At 43.1% G+C, this 15,128-nt stretch overlaps 1 protein-coding gene across 1 annotated transcript in view; it reads right to left on the minus strand.

Annotated features, from left to right (window-relative positions):
- The window catches only part of LOC308375719 (NACHT, LRR and PYD domains-containing protein 1 homolog), a gene marked incomplete at both ends in the record, with an annotated part of 19,509 nt that extends 4,654 nt beyond the window's left edge, over nucleotides 1-14,855 (minus strand). The window contains 6 exons of the mRNA XM_080851900.1: nucleotides 7,620-7,688; nucleotides 7,797-7,904; nucleotides 11,582-13,313; nucleotides 13,543-13,623; nucleotides 14,157-14,291; nucleotides 14,840-14,855. Coding sequence (XP_080708026.1) covers nucleotides 7,620-7,688; nucleotides 7,797-7,904; nucleotides 11,582-13,313; nucleotides 13,543-13,623; nucleotides 14,157-14,291; nucleotides 14,840-14,855 — 2,141 coding nt within the window. The remainder of the gene's footprint in view (nucleotides 1-7,619; nucleotides 7,689-7,796; nucleotides 7,905-11,581; nucleotides 13,314-13,542; nucleotides 13,624-14,156; nucleotides 14,292-14,839) is intronic.
- Nucleotides 14,856-15,128: the final 273 nt, after the last annotated feature.

Genomic DNA, 15,128 nt, shown 5'->3' on the forward strand with positions numbered 1-15,128 from the left:
TGTGCAGGTCTATGATGTCATACTGTGTGCAGGTCTATGATGTGTGCAGGTCTATGATGTCATACTGTGTGCAGGTCTATGATGTCATACTGTGTGCAGGTCTATGATGTCATACTGTGTGCAGGTCTATGATGTGTGCAGGTCTATGATGTCATACTGTGTGCAGGTCTATGATGTGTGCAGGTCTATGATGTCATACTGTGTGCAGGTCTATGATGTGTGCAGGTCTATGATGTCATACTGTGTGCAGGTCTATGATGTCATACTGTGTGCAGGTCTATGATGTCATACTGTGTGCAGGTCTATGATGTGTGCAGGTCTATGATGGCATACTGTGTGCAGGTCTATGATGTGTGCAGGTCTATGATGGCATACTGTGTGCTGGTCTATGATGTCATACTGTGTGCAGGTCTATGATGTGTGCAGGTCTATGATGTCATACTGTGTGCAGGTCTATGATGTCATACTGTGTGCAGGTCTATGATGTCATACTGTGTGCAGGTCTATGATGTCATACTGTGTGCAGGTCTATGATGTCATACTGTGTGCAGGTCTATGATGTGTGCAGGTCTATGATGTCATACTGTGTGCAGGTCTATGATGTGTGCAGGTCTATGATGTCATACTGTGTGCAGGTCTATGATGTGTGCAGGTCTATGATGTCATACTGTGTGCAGGTCTATGATGTGTGCAGGTCTATGATGTCATACTGTGTGCAGGTCTATGATGTCATACTGTGTGCAGGTCTATGATGTCATACTGTGTGCAGGTCTATGATGTGTGCAGGTCTATGATGTGTGCAGGTCTATGATGTCATACTGTGTGCAGGTCTATGATGTCATACTGTGTGCAGGTCTATGATGTCATACTGTGTGCAGGTCTATGATGTCATACTGTGTGCAGGTCTATGATGTGTGCAGGTCTATGATGTCATACTGTGTGCAAGTCTATGATGTGTGCAGGTCTATGATGTCATACTGTGTGCAGGTCTATGATGTCATACTGTGTGCAGGTCTATGATGTCATACTGTGTGCAGGTCTATGATGTGTGCAGGTCTATGATGTGTGCAGGTCTATGATGTCATACTGTGTGCAGGTCTATGATGTCATACTGTGTGCAGGTCTATGATGTCATACTGTGTGCAGGTCTATGATGTCATACTGTGTGCAGGTCTATGATGTGTGCAGGTCTATGATGTCATACTGTGTGCAGGTCTATGATGTCATACTGTGTGCAGGTCTATGATGTGTGCAGGTCTATGATGTCATACTGTGTGCAGGTCTATGATGTCATACTGTGTGCAGGTCTATGATGTGTGCAGGTCTATGATGTCATACTGTGTGCAGGTCTATGATGTCATACTGTGTGCAGGTCTATGATGTGTGCAGGTCTATGATGTCATACTGTGTGCAGGTCTATGATGTGTGCAGGTCTATGATGTCATACTGTGTGCAGGTCTATGATGTGTGCAGGTCTATGATGTCATACTGTGTGCAGGTCTATGATGTCATACTGTGTGCTGGTCTATGATGTCATACTGTGTGCAGGTCTATGATGTGTGCAGGTCTATGATGTCATACTGTGTGCAGGTCTATGATGTCATACTGTGTGCAGGTCTATGATGTGTGCAGGTCTATGATGTCATACTGTGTGCAGGTCTATGATGTCATACTGTGTGCAGGTCTATGATGTGTGCAGGTCTATGATGTCATACTGTGTGCAGGTCTATGATGTCATACTGTGTGCAGGTCTATGATGTCATACTGTGTGCAGGTCTATGATGTCATGCTGTGTGCAGGTCTATGATGTAATACTGTGTGCTGGTCTATGATGTCATACTGTGTGCAGGTCTATGATGTGTGCAGGTCTATGATGTCATACTGTGTGCAGGTCTATGATGTCATACTGTGTGCAGGTCTATGATGTGTGCAGGTCTATGATGTCATACTGTGTGCAGGTCTATGATGTGTGCAGGTCTATGATGTCATACAGAAAAAAACAGAAACCAGGACTTTAGGAGAAGGCAGATATGGGCTTTGACCCATCTTTTTATATCTGCCTTCTCCTAAAGTGCTGGTTTCTGTTTTTCTTTTATTTCTTTTCTGTATTGTTTTGAATGCACTGTTTTAAATTGCTATTGTGACCCTGTTAAGCACCTTGAGACATCTTTGTATGTGAAAGTGTGCTATACAAATAAAATGCATTATTATTATACATTTATTTATGATGTGTGAAGGTCTATGATGTCATACTGTGTGCAGGTCTATGATGTCAAACTGTGTGCAGGTCTATGATGTCATACTGTGTGCAGGTCTATGATGTGTGAAGGTCTATGATGTGTGCAGGTCTATGATGTCATACTGTGTGCAGGTCTATGATGTGTGCAGGTCTATGATGTGTGCAGGTCTATGATGTCATACTGTGTGCAGGTCTATGATGTCATACTGTGTGCAGGTCTATGATGTGTGCAGGTCTATGATGTGTGCAGGTCTATGATGTCATACTGTGTGCAGGTCTATGATGTGTGCAGGTCTATGATGTCATACTGTGTGCAGGTCTATGATGTGTGCAGGTCTATGATGTCATACTGTGTGCAGGTCTATGATGTGTGCAGGTCTATGATGTCATACTGTGTGCAGGTCTATGATGTGTGCAGGTCTATGATGTCATACTGTGTGCAGGTCTATGATGTCATACTGTGTGCTGGTCTATGATGTCATACTGTGTGCAGGTCTATGATGTGTGCAGGTCTATGATGTCATACTGTGTGCGGGTCTATGATGTGTGCAGGTCTATGATGTGACTTTGTGCAGGTCTATGATGACATACTGTGTGCAGGTCTATGATGTGACTGTGTGCAGGTCTGTAATGTGTGCATATCTATGATGTGTGGAGGTCTTTGATGTCATACTGTGTGCAGGTCTATGATGTGTGCAGGTCTATGATGTCATACTGTGTGCAGGTCTATGATGTCATACTGTGTGCAGGTCTATGATGTGTGCAGGTCTATGATGTCATACTGTGTGCAGGTCTATGATGTCATACTGTGTGCAGGTCTATGATGTCATACTGTGTGCAGGTCTATGATGTCATACTGTGTGCAGGTCTGTAATGTGTGCAGGTCTATGATGTGTGCAGGTCTATGATGTCATACTGTGTGCAGGTCTATGATGTCATACTGTGTGCAGGTCTATGATGTCATACTGTGTGCAGGTCTGTAATGTGTGCAGGTCTATGATGTCATACTGTGTGCAGGTCTATGATGTCATACTGTGTGCAGGTCTATGATGTGTGCAGGTCTATGATGTCATACTGTGTGCAGGTCTATGATGTGTGCAGGTCTATGATGTCATACTGTGTGCAGGTCTATGATGTCATACTGTGTGCAGGTCTATGATGGCATACTGTGTGCAGGTCTATGATGTCATACTGTGTGCAGGTCTATGATGTGTGCAGGTCTATGATGTCATACTGTGTGCAGGTCTATGATGTGTGCAGGTCTATGATGTCATACTGTGTGCAGGTCTATGATGTCATACTGTGTGCAGGTCTATGATGTCATAATGTGTGCAGGTCTATGATGTCATACTGTGTGCAGGTCTGTAATGTGTGCAGGTCTATGATGTGTGCAGGTCTATGATGTCATACTGTGTGCAGGTCTATGATGTCATACTGTGTGCAGGTCTATGATGTCATACTGTGTGCAGGTCTGTAATGTGTGCAGGTCTATGATGTGTGCAGGTCTATGATGTCATACTGTGTGCAGGTCTATGATGTCATACTGTGTGCAGGTCTATGATGTGATACTGTGTGCAGGTCTATGATGTCATACTGTGTGCAGGTCTTTGATGTGTGCAGGTCTATGATGTCATACTGTGTGCAGGTCTATGATGTCATACTGTGTGCAGGTCTATGATGTGTGCAGGTCTATGATGTCATACTGTGTGCAGGTCTATGATGTCATACTGTGTGCAGGTCTATGATGTGTGCAGGTCTATGATGTGTGGAGGTCTATGATGTCATACTGTGTGCAGGTCTATGATGTGTGCAGGTCTATGATGTGTGCAGGTCTATGATGTCATACTGTGTGCAGGTCTATGATGTGTGCAGGTCTATGATGTCATACTGTGTGCAGGTCTATGATGTGTGCAGGTCTATGATGTCATACTGTGTGCAGGTCTATGATGTGTGCAGGTCTATGATGTCATACTGTGTGCAGGTCTATGATGTCATACTGTGTGCAGGTCTATGATGTGATACTGTGTGCAGGTCTATGATGTGATACTGTGTGCAGGTCTATGATGTCATACTGTGTGCAGGTCTATGATGTGTGCAGGTCTATGATGTCATACTGTGTGCAGGTCTATGATGTGTGCAGGTCTATGATGTCATACTGTGTGCAGGTCTATGATGTGTGCAGGTCTATGATGTGTGCGGGTCTATGATGTGTGCAGGTCTATGATGTCATACTGTGTGCAGGTCTATGATGTCATACTGTGTGCAGGTCTATGATGTGTGCAGGTCTATGATGTCATACTGTGTGCAGGTCTATGATGTCATACTGTGTGCAGGTCTATGATGTCATACTGTGTGCAGGTCTATGATGTCATACTGTGTGCAGGTCTGTAATGTGTGCAGGTCTATGATGTGTGCAGGTCTATGATGTCATACTGTGTGCAGGTCTATGATGTCATACTGTGTGCAGGTCTATGATGTCATACTGTGTGCAGGTCTGTAATGTGTGCAGGTCTATGATGTCATACTGTGTGCAGGTCTATGATGTCATACTGTGTGCAGGTCTATGATGTGTGCAGGTCTATGATGTCATACTGTGTGCAGGTCTATGATGTGTGCAGGTCTATGATGTCATACTGTGTGCAGGTCTATGATGTCATACTGTGTGCAGGTCTATGATGGCATACTGTGTGCAGGTCTATGATGTCATACTGTGTGCAGGTCTATGATGTGTGCAGGTCTATGATGTCATACTGTGTGCAGGTCTATGATGTGTGCAGGTCTATGATGTCATACTGTGTGCAGGTCTATGATGTCATACTGTGTGCAGGTCTATGATGTCATAATGTGTGCAGGTCTATGATGTCATACTGTGTGCAGGTCTGTAATGTGTGCAGGTCTATGATGTGTGCAGGTCTATGATGTCATACTGTGTGCAGGTCTATGATGTCATACTGTGTGCAGGTCTATGATGTCATACTGTGTGCAGGTCTGTAATGTGTGCAGGTCTATGATGTGTGCAGGTCTATGATGTCATACTGTGTGCAGGTCTATGATGTCATACTGTGTGCAGGTCTATGATGTCATACTGTGTGCAGGTCTATGATGTCATACTGTGTGCAGGTCTATGATGTGTGCAGGTCTATGATGTCATACTGTGTGCAGGTCTATGATGTTTGCAGGTCTATGATGTCATACTGTGTGCAGGTCTATGATGTCATACTGTGTGCAGGTCTATGATGGCATACTGTGTGCAGGTCTATGATGTGTGCAGGTCTATGATGTCATACTGTGTGCAGGTCTATGATGTGTGCAGGTCTATGATGTCATACTGTGTGCAGGTCTATGATGTCATACTGTGTGCAGGTCTATCATGTGTGCAGGTCTATGATGTCATACTGTGTGCAGGTCTATGATGTCATACTGTGTGCAGGTCTATGATGTGTGCAGGTCTATGATGTCATACTGTGTGCAGGTCTATGATGTGTGCAGGTCTATGATGTCATACTGTGTGCAGGTCTATGATGTCATACTGTGTGCAGGTCTATGATGTCATACTGTGTGCAGGTCTATGATGTGTGCAGGTCTATGATGTCATACTGTGTGCAGGTCTATGATGTGTGCAGGTCTATGATGTCATACTGTGTGCAGGTCTATGATGTCATACTGTGTGCAGGTCTATGATGTCATACTGTGTGCAGGTCTATGATGTGTGCAGGTCTATGATGTCATACTGTGTGCAGGTCTATGATGTGTGCAGGTCTATGATGTCATACTGTGTGCAGGTCTATGATGTGTGCAGGTCTATGATGTCATACTGTGTGCAGGTCTATGATGTGTGCAGGTCTATGATGTCATACTGTGTGCAGGTCTATGATGTGTGCAGGTCTATGATGTCATACTGTGTGCAGGTCTATGATGTGTGCAGGTCTATGATGTCATACTGTGTGCAGGTCTATGATGTCATACTGTGTGCAGGTCTATGATGTCATACTGTGTGCAGGTCTATGATGTGTGCAGGTCTATGATGTCATACTGTGTGCAGGTCTATGATGTGTGCAGGTCTATGATGTCATACTGTGTGCAGGTCTATGATGTCATACTGTGTGCAGGTCTATCATGTGTGCAGGTCTATGATGTCATACTGTGTGCAGGTCTATGATGTCATACTGTGTGCAGGTCTATGATGTGTGCAGGTCTATGATGTCATACTGTGTGCAGGTCTATGATGTGTGCAGGTCTATGATGTCATACTGTGTGCAGGTCTATGATGTCATACTGTGTGCAGGTCTATGATGTCATAATGTGTGCAGGTCTATGATGTCATACTGTGTGCAGGTCTGTAATGTGTGCAGGTCTATGATGTGTGCAGGTCTATGATGTCATACTGTGTGCAGGTCTATGATGTCATACTGTGTGCAGGTCTATGATGTCATACTGTGTGCAGGTCTGTAATGTGTGCAGGTCTATGATGTGTGCAGGTCTATGATGTCATACTGTGTGCAGGTCTATGATGTCATACTGTGTGCAGGTCTATGATGTCATACTGTGTGCAGGTCTATGATGTCATACTGTGTGCAGGTCTATGATGTGTGCAGGTCTATGATGTCATACTGTGTGCAGGTCTATGATGTTTGCAGGTCTATGATGTCATACTGTGTGCAGGTCTATGATGTCATACTGTGTGCAGGTCTATGATGGCATACTGTGTGCAGGTCTATGATGTCATACTGTGTGCAGGTCTATGATGTCATACTGTGTGCAGGTCTATGATGTCATACTGTGTGCAGGTCTATGATGTGTGCAGGTCTATGATGTCATACTGTGTGCAGGTCTATGATGTGTGCAGGTCTATGATGTCATACTGTGTGCAGGTCTATGATGTCATACTGTGTGCAGGTCTATCATGTGTGCAGGTCTATGATGTCATACTGTGTGCAGGTCTATGATGTCATACTGTGTGCAGGTCTATGATGTGTGCAGGTCTATGATGTCATACTGTGTGCAGGTCTATGATGTCATACTGTGTGCAGGTCGTTGATGTCATACTGTGTGCAGGTCTATGATGTCATACTGTGTGCAGGTCTATGATGTAATACTGTGTGCAGGTCTATGATGTCATACTGTGTGCAGGTCTATGATGTGTGCAGGTCTATGATGTCATACTGTGTGCAGGTCTATGATGTCATACTGTGTGCAGGTCTATGATGTCATACTGTGTGCAGGTCTATGATGTAATACTGTGTGCAGGTCTATGATGTCATACTGTGTGCAGGTCTATGATGTAATACTGTGTGCAGGTCTATGATGTCATACTGTATGTCTGTGTCTTACTTAGGTTCTCTACCAGTTCAGTGACAGGAAAGTATCTACTCTATCTCACCGCAGCATCCCCTTGTAGTTCTCCACACACACGTCTAGAGACCCTTTGTCAGCAGTTTGGACTGAACACCTGAAATAACCATTGGCATAACAGAAAGAGAAAAACACAATGAACACACTCAGACAGTTCACTGCAATACTTAAAGAGCTGACCTGTGTTTATTAGAGTTCAAATTACCTTATGTCTTTGAGGCGGGGGCAGGCCAGGAAGAGCTGGAGAGATCGAGTGGCCCAGGACTCGTTCAGGAGGGTCACTTGTATCGATACCTCCTCCAGACCGGGTATTCTGCTTAGAGAGGACATCAGAGCATCTACATACTCACCATTCTCCTGACTGCCATGAAAGACAGACACACACACACACAAACACAACATGAGACATAAACACAAAAGATGTCAGAATTCTAAATGTTTTTACCAGAAACTTAAAAACAAATGAGTAAACGGTTAAACATACTTGTCTGCTGAGCAATAGTGGAAAAACGATCTCAAGTTGATGGTGGCCATCTTTGTTTCAGGAGACAGTCTGAGCAAGAAGCTTTTCAGCCTCCTCCGTGCTTGTTGACTCTTCTGGACACCCACTATACACTCAGCAGAGATCTCGTAACATCGTCTGAGAATGGATGTAGTTAATGGATGGAGTTAATTTATTGTACAGCATAGACATAAAACATGCAACATGATTTTTCCATCTGTAGTCAGGCAGACAGTATTTTATAATTAATTCACTGCAAACCCTTCAGAAATGATGTCATTTAAAACAAATGGGCTCATCTGTGGTCATCAGTGGTGGGTCTTACATTACATCATCAGAAAATTCAGGCAAAACATCTTTCTGGATCTTGAGCAGGAAAATCCTTAGATCAGCATCTTCAGTGTCCGTCAGTAGTGCTGCCTCAAAACTGTCAAAACATATTACAGACATTCTAGGATTAAAAACTGGGAAGTAACTGTGTGAGTACTGACTGCTAGTTACTCCAGTAGTACTGACTGCTAGTTACTCCAGTAGTACTGACTGCTAGTTACTCCAGTAGTACTGATTGCTAGTAACCCAGTATTACTGACTGCTAGCTACTCCAGTATTACTGACTGCTAGTTACTCCAGTAGTACTGATTGCTAGTAACCCAGTATTACTGACTGCTAGTTACTCCAGTATTACTGACTGCTAGTGACTCCAGTATTACTGACTGCTAGCTACTCCAGTATTACTGACTGCTAGTAACCCAGTAGTACTGACTGCTAGTAACTCCAGTATTACTGACTGCTAGTGACTCCACTATTACTGACTGCTAGTAACTCCAGTATTACTGACTGCTAGTAACCCAGTAGTACTGACTGCTAGTAACCCAGTAGTACTGACTGCTAGTAACCCAGTAGTACTGACTGCTAGTAACCCAGTAGTACTGACAGCTAGTAACCCAGTAGTACTGACTGCTAGTATCCCAGTAGTACTGACTGCTAGTAACCCAGTAGTACTGACTGCTAGTTACTCCAGTATTACTGACTGCTAGTTACTCCAGTATTACTGACTGCTAGTTACTCCAGTATTACTGACTGCTAGTTACTCCAGTATTACTGACTGCTAGTTACTCCAGTATTACTGACTGCTAGTAACCCTGTAAGTACTGACTGGTTGTAACCCTGTAAGTACTGACTGCTAGTGACTCCAGTAGTACTGACTGCTAGTAACCCAGTAGTACTGACTGCTAGTAACCCAGTAGTACTGACTGCTAGTAACCCAGTAGTACTGACAGCTAGTAACCCAGTAGTACTGACTGCTAGTAACCCAGTAGTACTGACAGCTAGTAACCCAGTAGTACTGACAGCTAGTAACCCAGTAGTACTGACAGCTAGTAACCCAGTAGTACTGACAGCTAGTAACCCAGTAGTACTGACTGCTAGTTATTCCAGTAGTACTGACTGCTAGTTACTCCAGTAGTACTGACTGCTAGTTACTCCAGTAGTACTGACTGCTAGTTACTCCAGTATTACTGACTGTTAGTTACTCCAGTATTACTGACTGCTAGTTACTCCAGTAGTACTGATTGCTAGTAACCCAGTATTACTGACTGCTAGTTACTCCAGTATTACTGACTGCTAGTTACTCCAGTATTACTGACTGCTAGTTACTCCAGTATTACTGACTGCTAGTTACTCCAGTAGTACTGACTGCTAGTTACTCCAGTATTACTGACTGCTAGTTACTCCAGTATTACTGACTGCTAGTTACTCCAGTAGTACTGACTGCTAGTTACTCCAGTATTACTGACTGCTAGTTACTCCAGTATTACTGACTGCTAGTAACCCTGTAAGTACTGACTGGTTGTAACCCTGTAAGTACTGACTGCTAGTGACTCCAGTATTACTGACTGCTAGTAACCCTGTAAGTACTGACTGCTAATTACTCCAGTATTACTGACTGCTAGTTACTCCAGTATTACTGACTGCTAGTAACCCTGTAAGTACTGTCTGGTTGTAACCCAGTATTACTGACTGGTAGTTACTCCAGTATTACTGACTGCTAGTAACTATACATTATCCCTAAAGTACTGACTGTTAGTTACTCCTCGAGTAATTCGTTTGATTATCTACTAACATGAAGTGGTAACTCAAAGTTACCTAAAACCGTCAATCGCTTTCTTCTGGAGTTGATCAAAGAGGACTTCCACAGTGCTCAGTGTGACGGACAATAGTTCAAGCTGTAAGGAATCCAGAGATGAATGCTTGTAAAGACTGGCCAGAATCTTCCGAACACCCTCGTCTTTGAGTTTGCATTCTATCAACCTGTGTGAAATTTTTTATTAGGAATCTTTATTTATATAATTTAAAAACATAGTTATGGTTAGCCAGAAATACTATGTGGATATTAGCGTATCCATGTGGAGACAACCATGGCTAAATAGAGACTATGGCCGATTCCTGCACTGACAGCTAAATGCCTCCTGGAGGAAGATTGAAAGGCTCTGGTTAAAGCTGAAGCTGTAGGCGTAGCTGTATGGTTTTAAGTTTTCAGTACACTTCTAAGCCACTTCAACTCCAAGGAGTAATCTCTTAGTCAGATAGTGTCAAGGCATTGGCTCTGCAGGACTAGTGTATGGGATACAATTATTTTGTCTGTTACCTTGCAATGTCTGATGGGTCATCTTCAGGACTGGTGCTGTTCCCTAAACTGTACCAAATATAAAATTAAAAAAAGATAATTAAACAAATTATTGTTTAATTTACCTCAGGTAACGGCCCAGAACAACTTTCTTTAGCAAGAAACCAAAAACCATTTGCTTACTGTAGATGCCTGAGGGTGTTTCCTTCCCCTAGACAGGGGATCAAATCTTCAGCATCATCATCAGAGAGAACAACCACGTGTAAACTAATCAAACAAGAAAATGGAAATCACAATGAGAAGAGCACATTTCAATTTCAAACTGTGGCTAAACAGGCTAAAATGTGTTCACTTGTGACAAGAATTACAAGGATCTTTTTGGTATTTGTTATCAAAGGAGAATGAAGATGAGATATCTGATTAATGTTTTTAGGATGCACAATAGTGAACTAGACAATATATATACATACATACAGTATATATATAATAATAAATAATAATTCATTTTATTTTTAAAGCACTTTTCATTCAAAGGAATCTCAGAGTGCCTACATATTAGAAAATAACTATAATAATACAATAAAATTAAAAACAAATTTAAATATTACATTAAGCATATATACAGTACATATGAACATAATTATCCCATTATTCTAAATACATACAGTATAAACCTAATGTTAGAAGAAATAAAAGAAAACAAGCCAAAAGGCAGGATAGCAGCAAAAGAATAAGGACAATCTCTGGATGTGATAACAATAACAATGTTATTAATCTGTGGATGTCAAAACAATAACAATGTTTAATTTGAGGCCCATGCCATGATTTGGTTATAGCTAATCACAAATGATTCAAGACTCACCTCAGCTCCTTACACCTGCTTAACACTGGTTTCAGCATCCTCAGCTTCTCTGCTGTTATGTTGCAGTCGGTGAGATACAGACATCTGATTTCTGGACAGTACTGAAAGCAGTACCGCAGCACCCAACAGTCTGTTTTGCTGAGGGCAATATTGCAAGGTCGAAAACTTTCCCATAATTCCATGGCTTTCCTCGTCAACTCTTCCTCATGGCACTCATACAGACAGTTGAAAATATCCATACTTCTGTCCTGATCAAAGTAAAATAGATCAACCTCGTTATGGATTTCAGAAATGTCACTGTTAAGTCTAAGAAACCATTCTTCAAGCTGGGTGTGCATGGTAGGAGAGACTGAGAGGACAAGAGTCTCTGTCAGTGTGCTGCCCAACTCTTTATTTGAGAGGCCAAACAGAAACCAAATGACCGGAAGGAGGTGGTGATCACCACTATCTACTCTTTGGAGCAGGTTCCCTACTTTTCTCCGACCCTCCTCTTCATCTGTCGTGGCGTAGAAAAGAGCTGTGAAAAACTCTTGGAAGCTGAGATGCATAAAACTGAACATGGTTTTCTTTCCAACATTTTTCTTCAGCAGGAATTTACACAGGAAGGGAACACTGGCTGGATTTGAAACCATCTCTAGAACATGCGTCTTTTCAAAGAGAACCTGTTGCTCCAGTATCCCTCTCTCTGCTAGCTGACCCAGGCTTCTCAGCAGAGTGGGGACAGGCTGACCCAAACCCTGGCAGTGATGCTCCAGCAGAGTGGACACAAAGTGCACAAACACAGAAGTGGTTGTAGTCAGCTCCATCTGATCATCTGTTCCCTCTTCTAAATGCTCTTTCAAAACCGTACAAACAATCCAGCAGATGATGGGGACGAAGCAGGCCGCAAAGAGAGATTCATTTGCTCTTACACAGTTGTAAGCCTGAGAGAAGAGCTTTTCATTCTTAAAGAACCTCTGGAAGTACTCCTGTACCCCCTCCTCAGAGAAGCCCAGGATCTCTGTATAACGCTGAGGCCGTTTGAGCAGCGTGCTTAGTCTATCTGAGGCAGTGGACCTGGAGGTGACCAGCAGGGAGGATTTGGACAGGATATGTCCCTGCAGCAGAGCACTCAAGGTGGCCTCAACTGGAGCCCTGGTGAAGGAATCCCTGGGAAGTAACAATCTGGGAATGTCCAGGGAGAATCTGAGTTCATCAAAGCCATCGATCAGGAAGAGGACCCTCTGAGGTGAATTGGTGAGCACTTCCTCCATGGCTGGTTGGAAACTCGACTCCAACATGAGGAGCTCCATCAGGCTCTTCTCCTGCGTACAGAGGTTGAGCTCCTTACACTTCAGGTGAAACACGGCATCGAAGGTGCTAGCAAAAAGAGTCCCCGACATCCAGTCATGCATGATCTTCTGGGCAGTGAAGGTCTTGCCCATTCCTGAGTGTCCCTGAAGAAGGACAGTCCTTGGGATCTCCTTATTGCCCATGGGGCTGAAGAACTGGTCCACACTGATCCTCTGGTATGCTTTACTGTCTCTGGTGGTGAGGACCTGATGGAGGCTCTCTCCTCTGGCACTGATCTCCTCCTCCCTCTCTCTCTGTCGTCGGTGCTTCTCCACCATTAGCAGCTGCGTGTAGCGATCCACTAGGAGTACATCTTGACCAGCGAGAGAGTTATACTCCTGCACTGTTCGATATTCAGGGAGATTAGACTCCTTGTAGGCCAAGATAACAGACTTGGCATCTTTAAGGAAAACAGAAATGTAGACACATTCAATTATACATATGTGCATTACTGCAATACCATGGTAATTACTTTCGCCAAGGTTGACTTCGATTTTGTCTTGGTGGAGGTCTGCGTTCTTTTGGATGCACTTCTAGTTAACTATTATTATTATTATCTAGGTAACTTTTACTTTCTTATAGGTAGAATGTGTTGTCTGAGTCATGTGTAGGTGATTTTAATTTCTTACCTGTGTCAGGTGCAGGTGTTTTAATGTTTTCCTTACCTGTGGCAGGTTTAGATGTGGCAGAAGGAGCAGAGGAATCTCTACCTGAATTTTACAAAGAAGAAACGAGCTAGATTAACTTAATTTTAATATCCAGCCTCCATTTATCAACAGTTCTGTAAACCTACCAGAGCAGTTGTACGATATGTTAATGTCTGAACAGTAACTGTAAGCCTACCAGAGCAGTTGTACGATATGTTAATGTATCAACAGTAACTCTAAACCTACCAGAGCAGTTGTACGATATGTTAATGTATCAACAGTAACTCTAAACCTACCAGAGCAGTTGTACGATATGTTAATGTATCAACAGTAACTCTAAACCTACCAGAGCAGTTGTACGATATGTTAATGTATCAACAGTAACTCTAAACCTACCAGAGCAGTTGTACGATATGTTAATGTATCAACAGTAACTCTAAACCTACCAGAGCAGTTGTACGATATGTTAATGTATCAACAGTAACTCTAAACCTACCAGAGCAGTTGTACGATATGTTAATGTATCAACAGTAACTCTAAACCTACCAGAGCAGTTGTACGATATGTTAATGTATCAACAGTAACTGTAAACCTACCGGAGATGTTGTACGATATGTTAATGTCTCCTTGCACACTGTTGTTTGACAGCACTGGGGCGGAAACATGGCTTCCATGGCAACTTAAAATGCTGACCCCCGGTGCAGAAGAGAGGTCCTCCCCTGTGCCACCTCCTGAAAAAGACATGAAATAACAGGCACCTGTTACTACTAGTGCTACTACTACTTGTGCTGCTACTACTAGTCCTGCTACTGCTACTACTGCTACTACTGCTTGTAGCGAAGCGAGAACGTGGTCACCCCACCCGGACTCGAAACCTGGTTAACGGGGTGCCAAACATGCGCTCTGACCGCCACACCAAAGAGCCCGGCTCAATGGCGTGGCAGCCAGAGAGCATATTCACATGTAGGGAAGATCACATCGTCACACTGCTACTACTGCTGCTGCTGCTGCTACTACTTCCTGCTCATGCCTCAATATATACTTGTTATGGTTATCCCCACGCATGTTTACATTTTACATTAGATAAGCCAGCAAGGTTTGTAAAATGATGAACATGCATCTTACATAGGTGGGCTAGCCTGTTATTTACAAATACCGCCATGATATCTGTGGACACTCTATGAGAAATATTCTACAAGTATTTGAAAATGAAAAGCTATCAGGAAAGGTAAACTAACTGATTAATGATTTCAACATATGAAACTGACGGGAACCTTACCGTTTCCACTGTCCATCACTCTTGACACTGAGCCTGGCCACCTATGACAAGCTCCTCCATGCTTCCATCACGTCTAAGAGCTAAATAAAGTATTCCTGTTAGTCGTCTTAGGACAGGCATATTGACAACATTGACAACTAGCCAGCATCATTTCAGATTATTTCCAAACGTTTGAATGACTTCATTGTACCCACAATTCATTGTAATATTATTTCTGCACTGTAGGTCATTATCTATAGTTGGTGAACATGGATTAACCCATTAGTATGAAAAGCCTCACTCAAAATGG

This window comes from Sprattus sprattus, assembly GCF_963457725.1.
Source record: "Sprattus sprattus genome assembly, chromosome: 15".
NCBI lineage: Eukaryota > Metazoa > Chordata > Actinopteri > Clupeiformes > Clupeidae > Sprattus > Sprattus sprattus.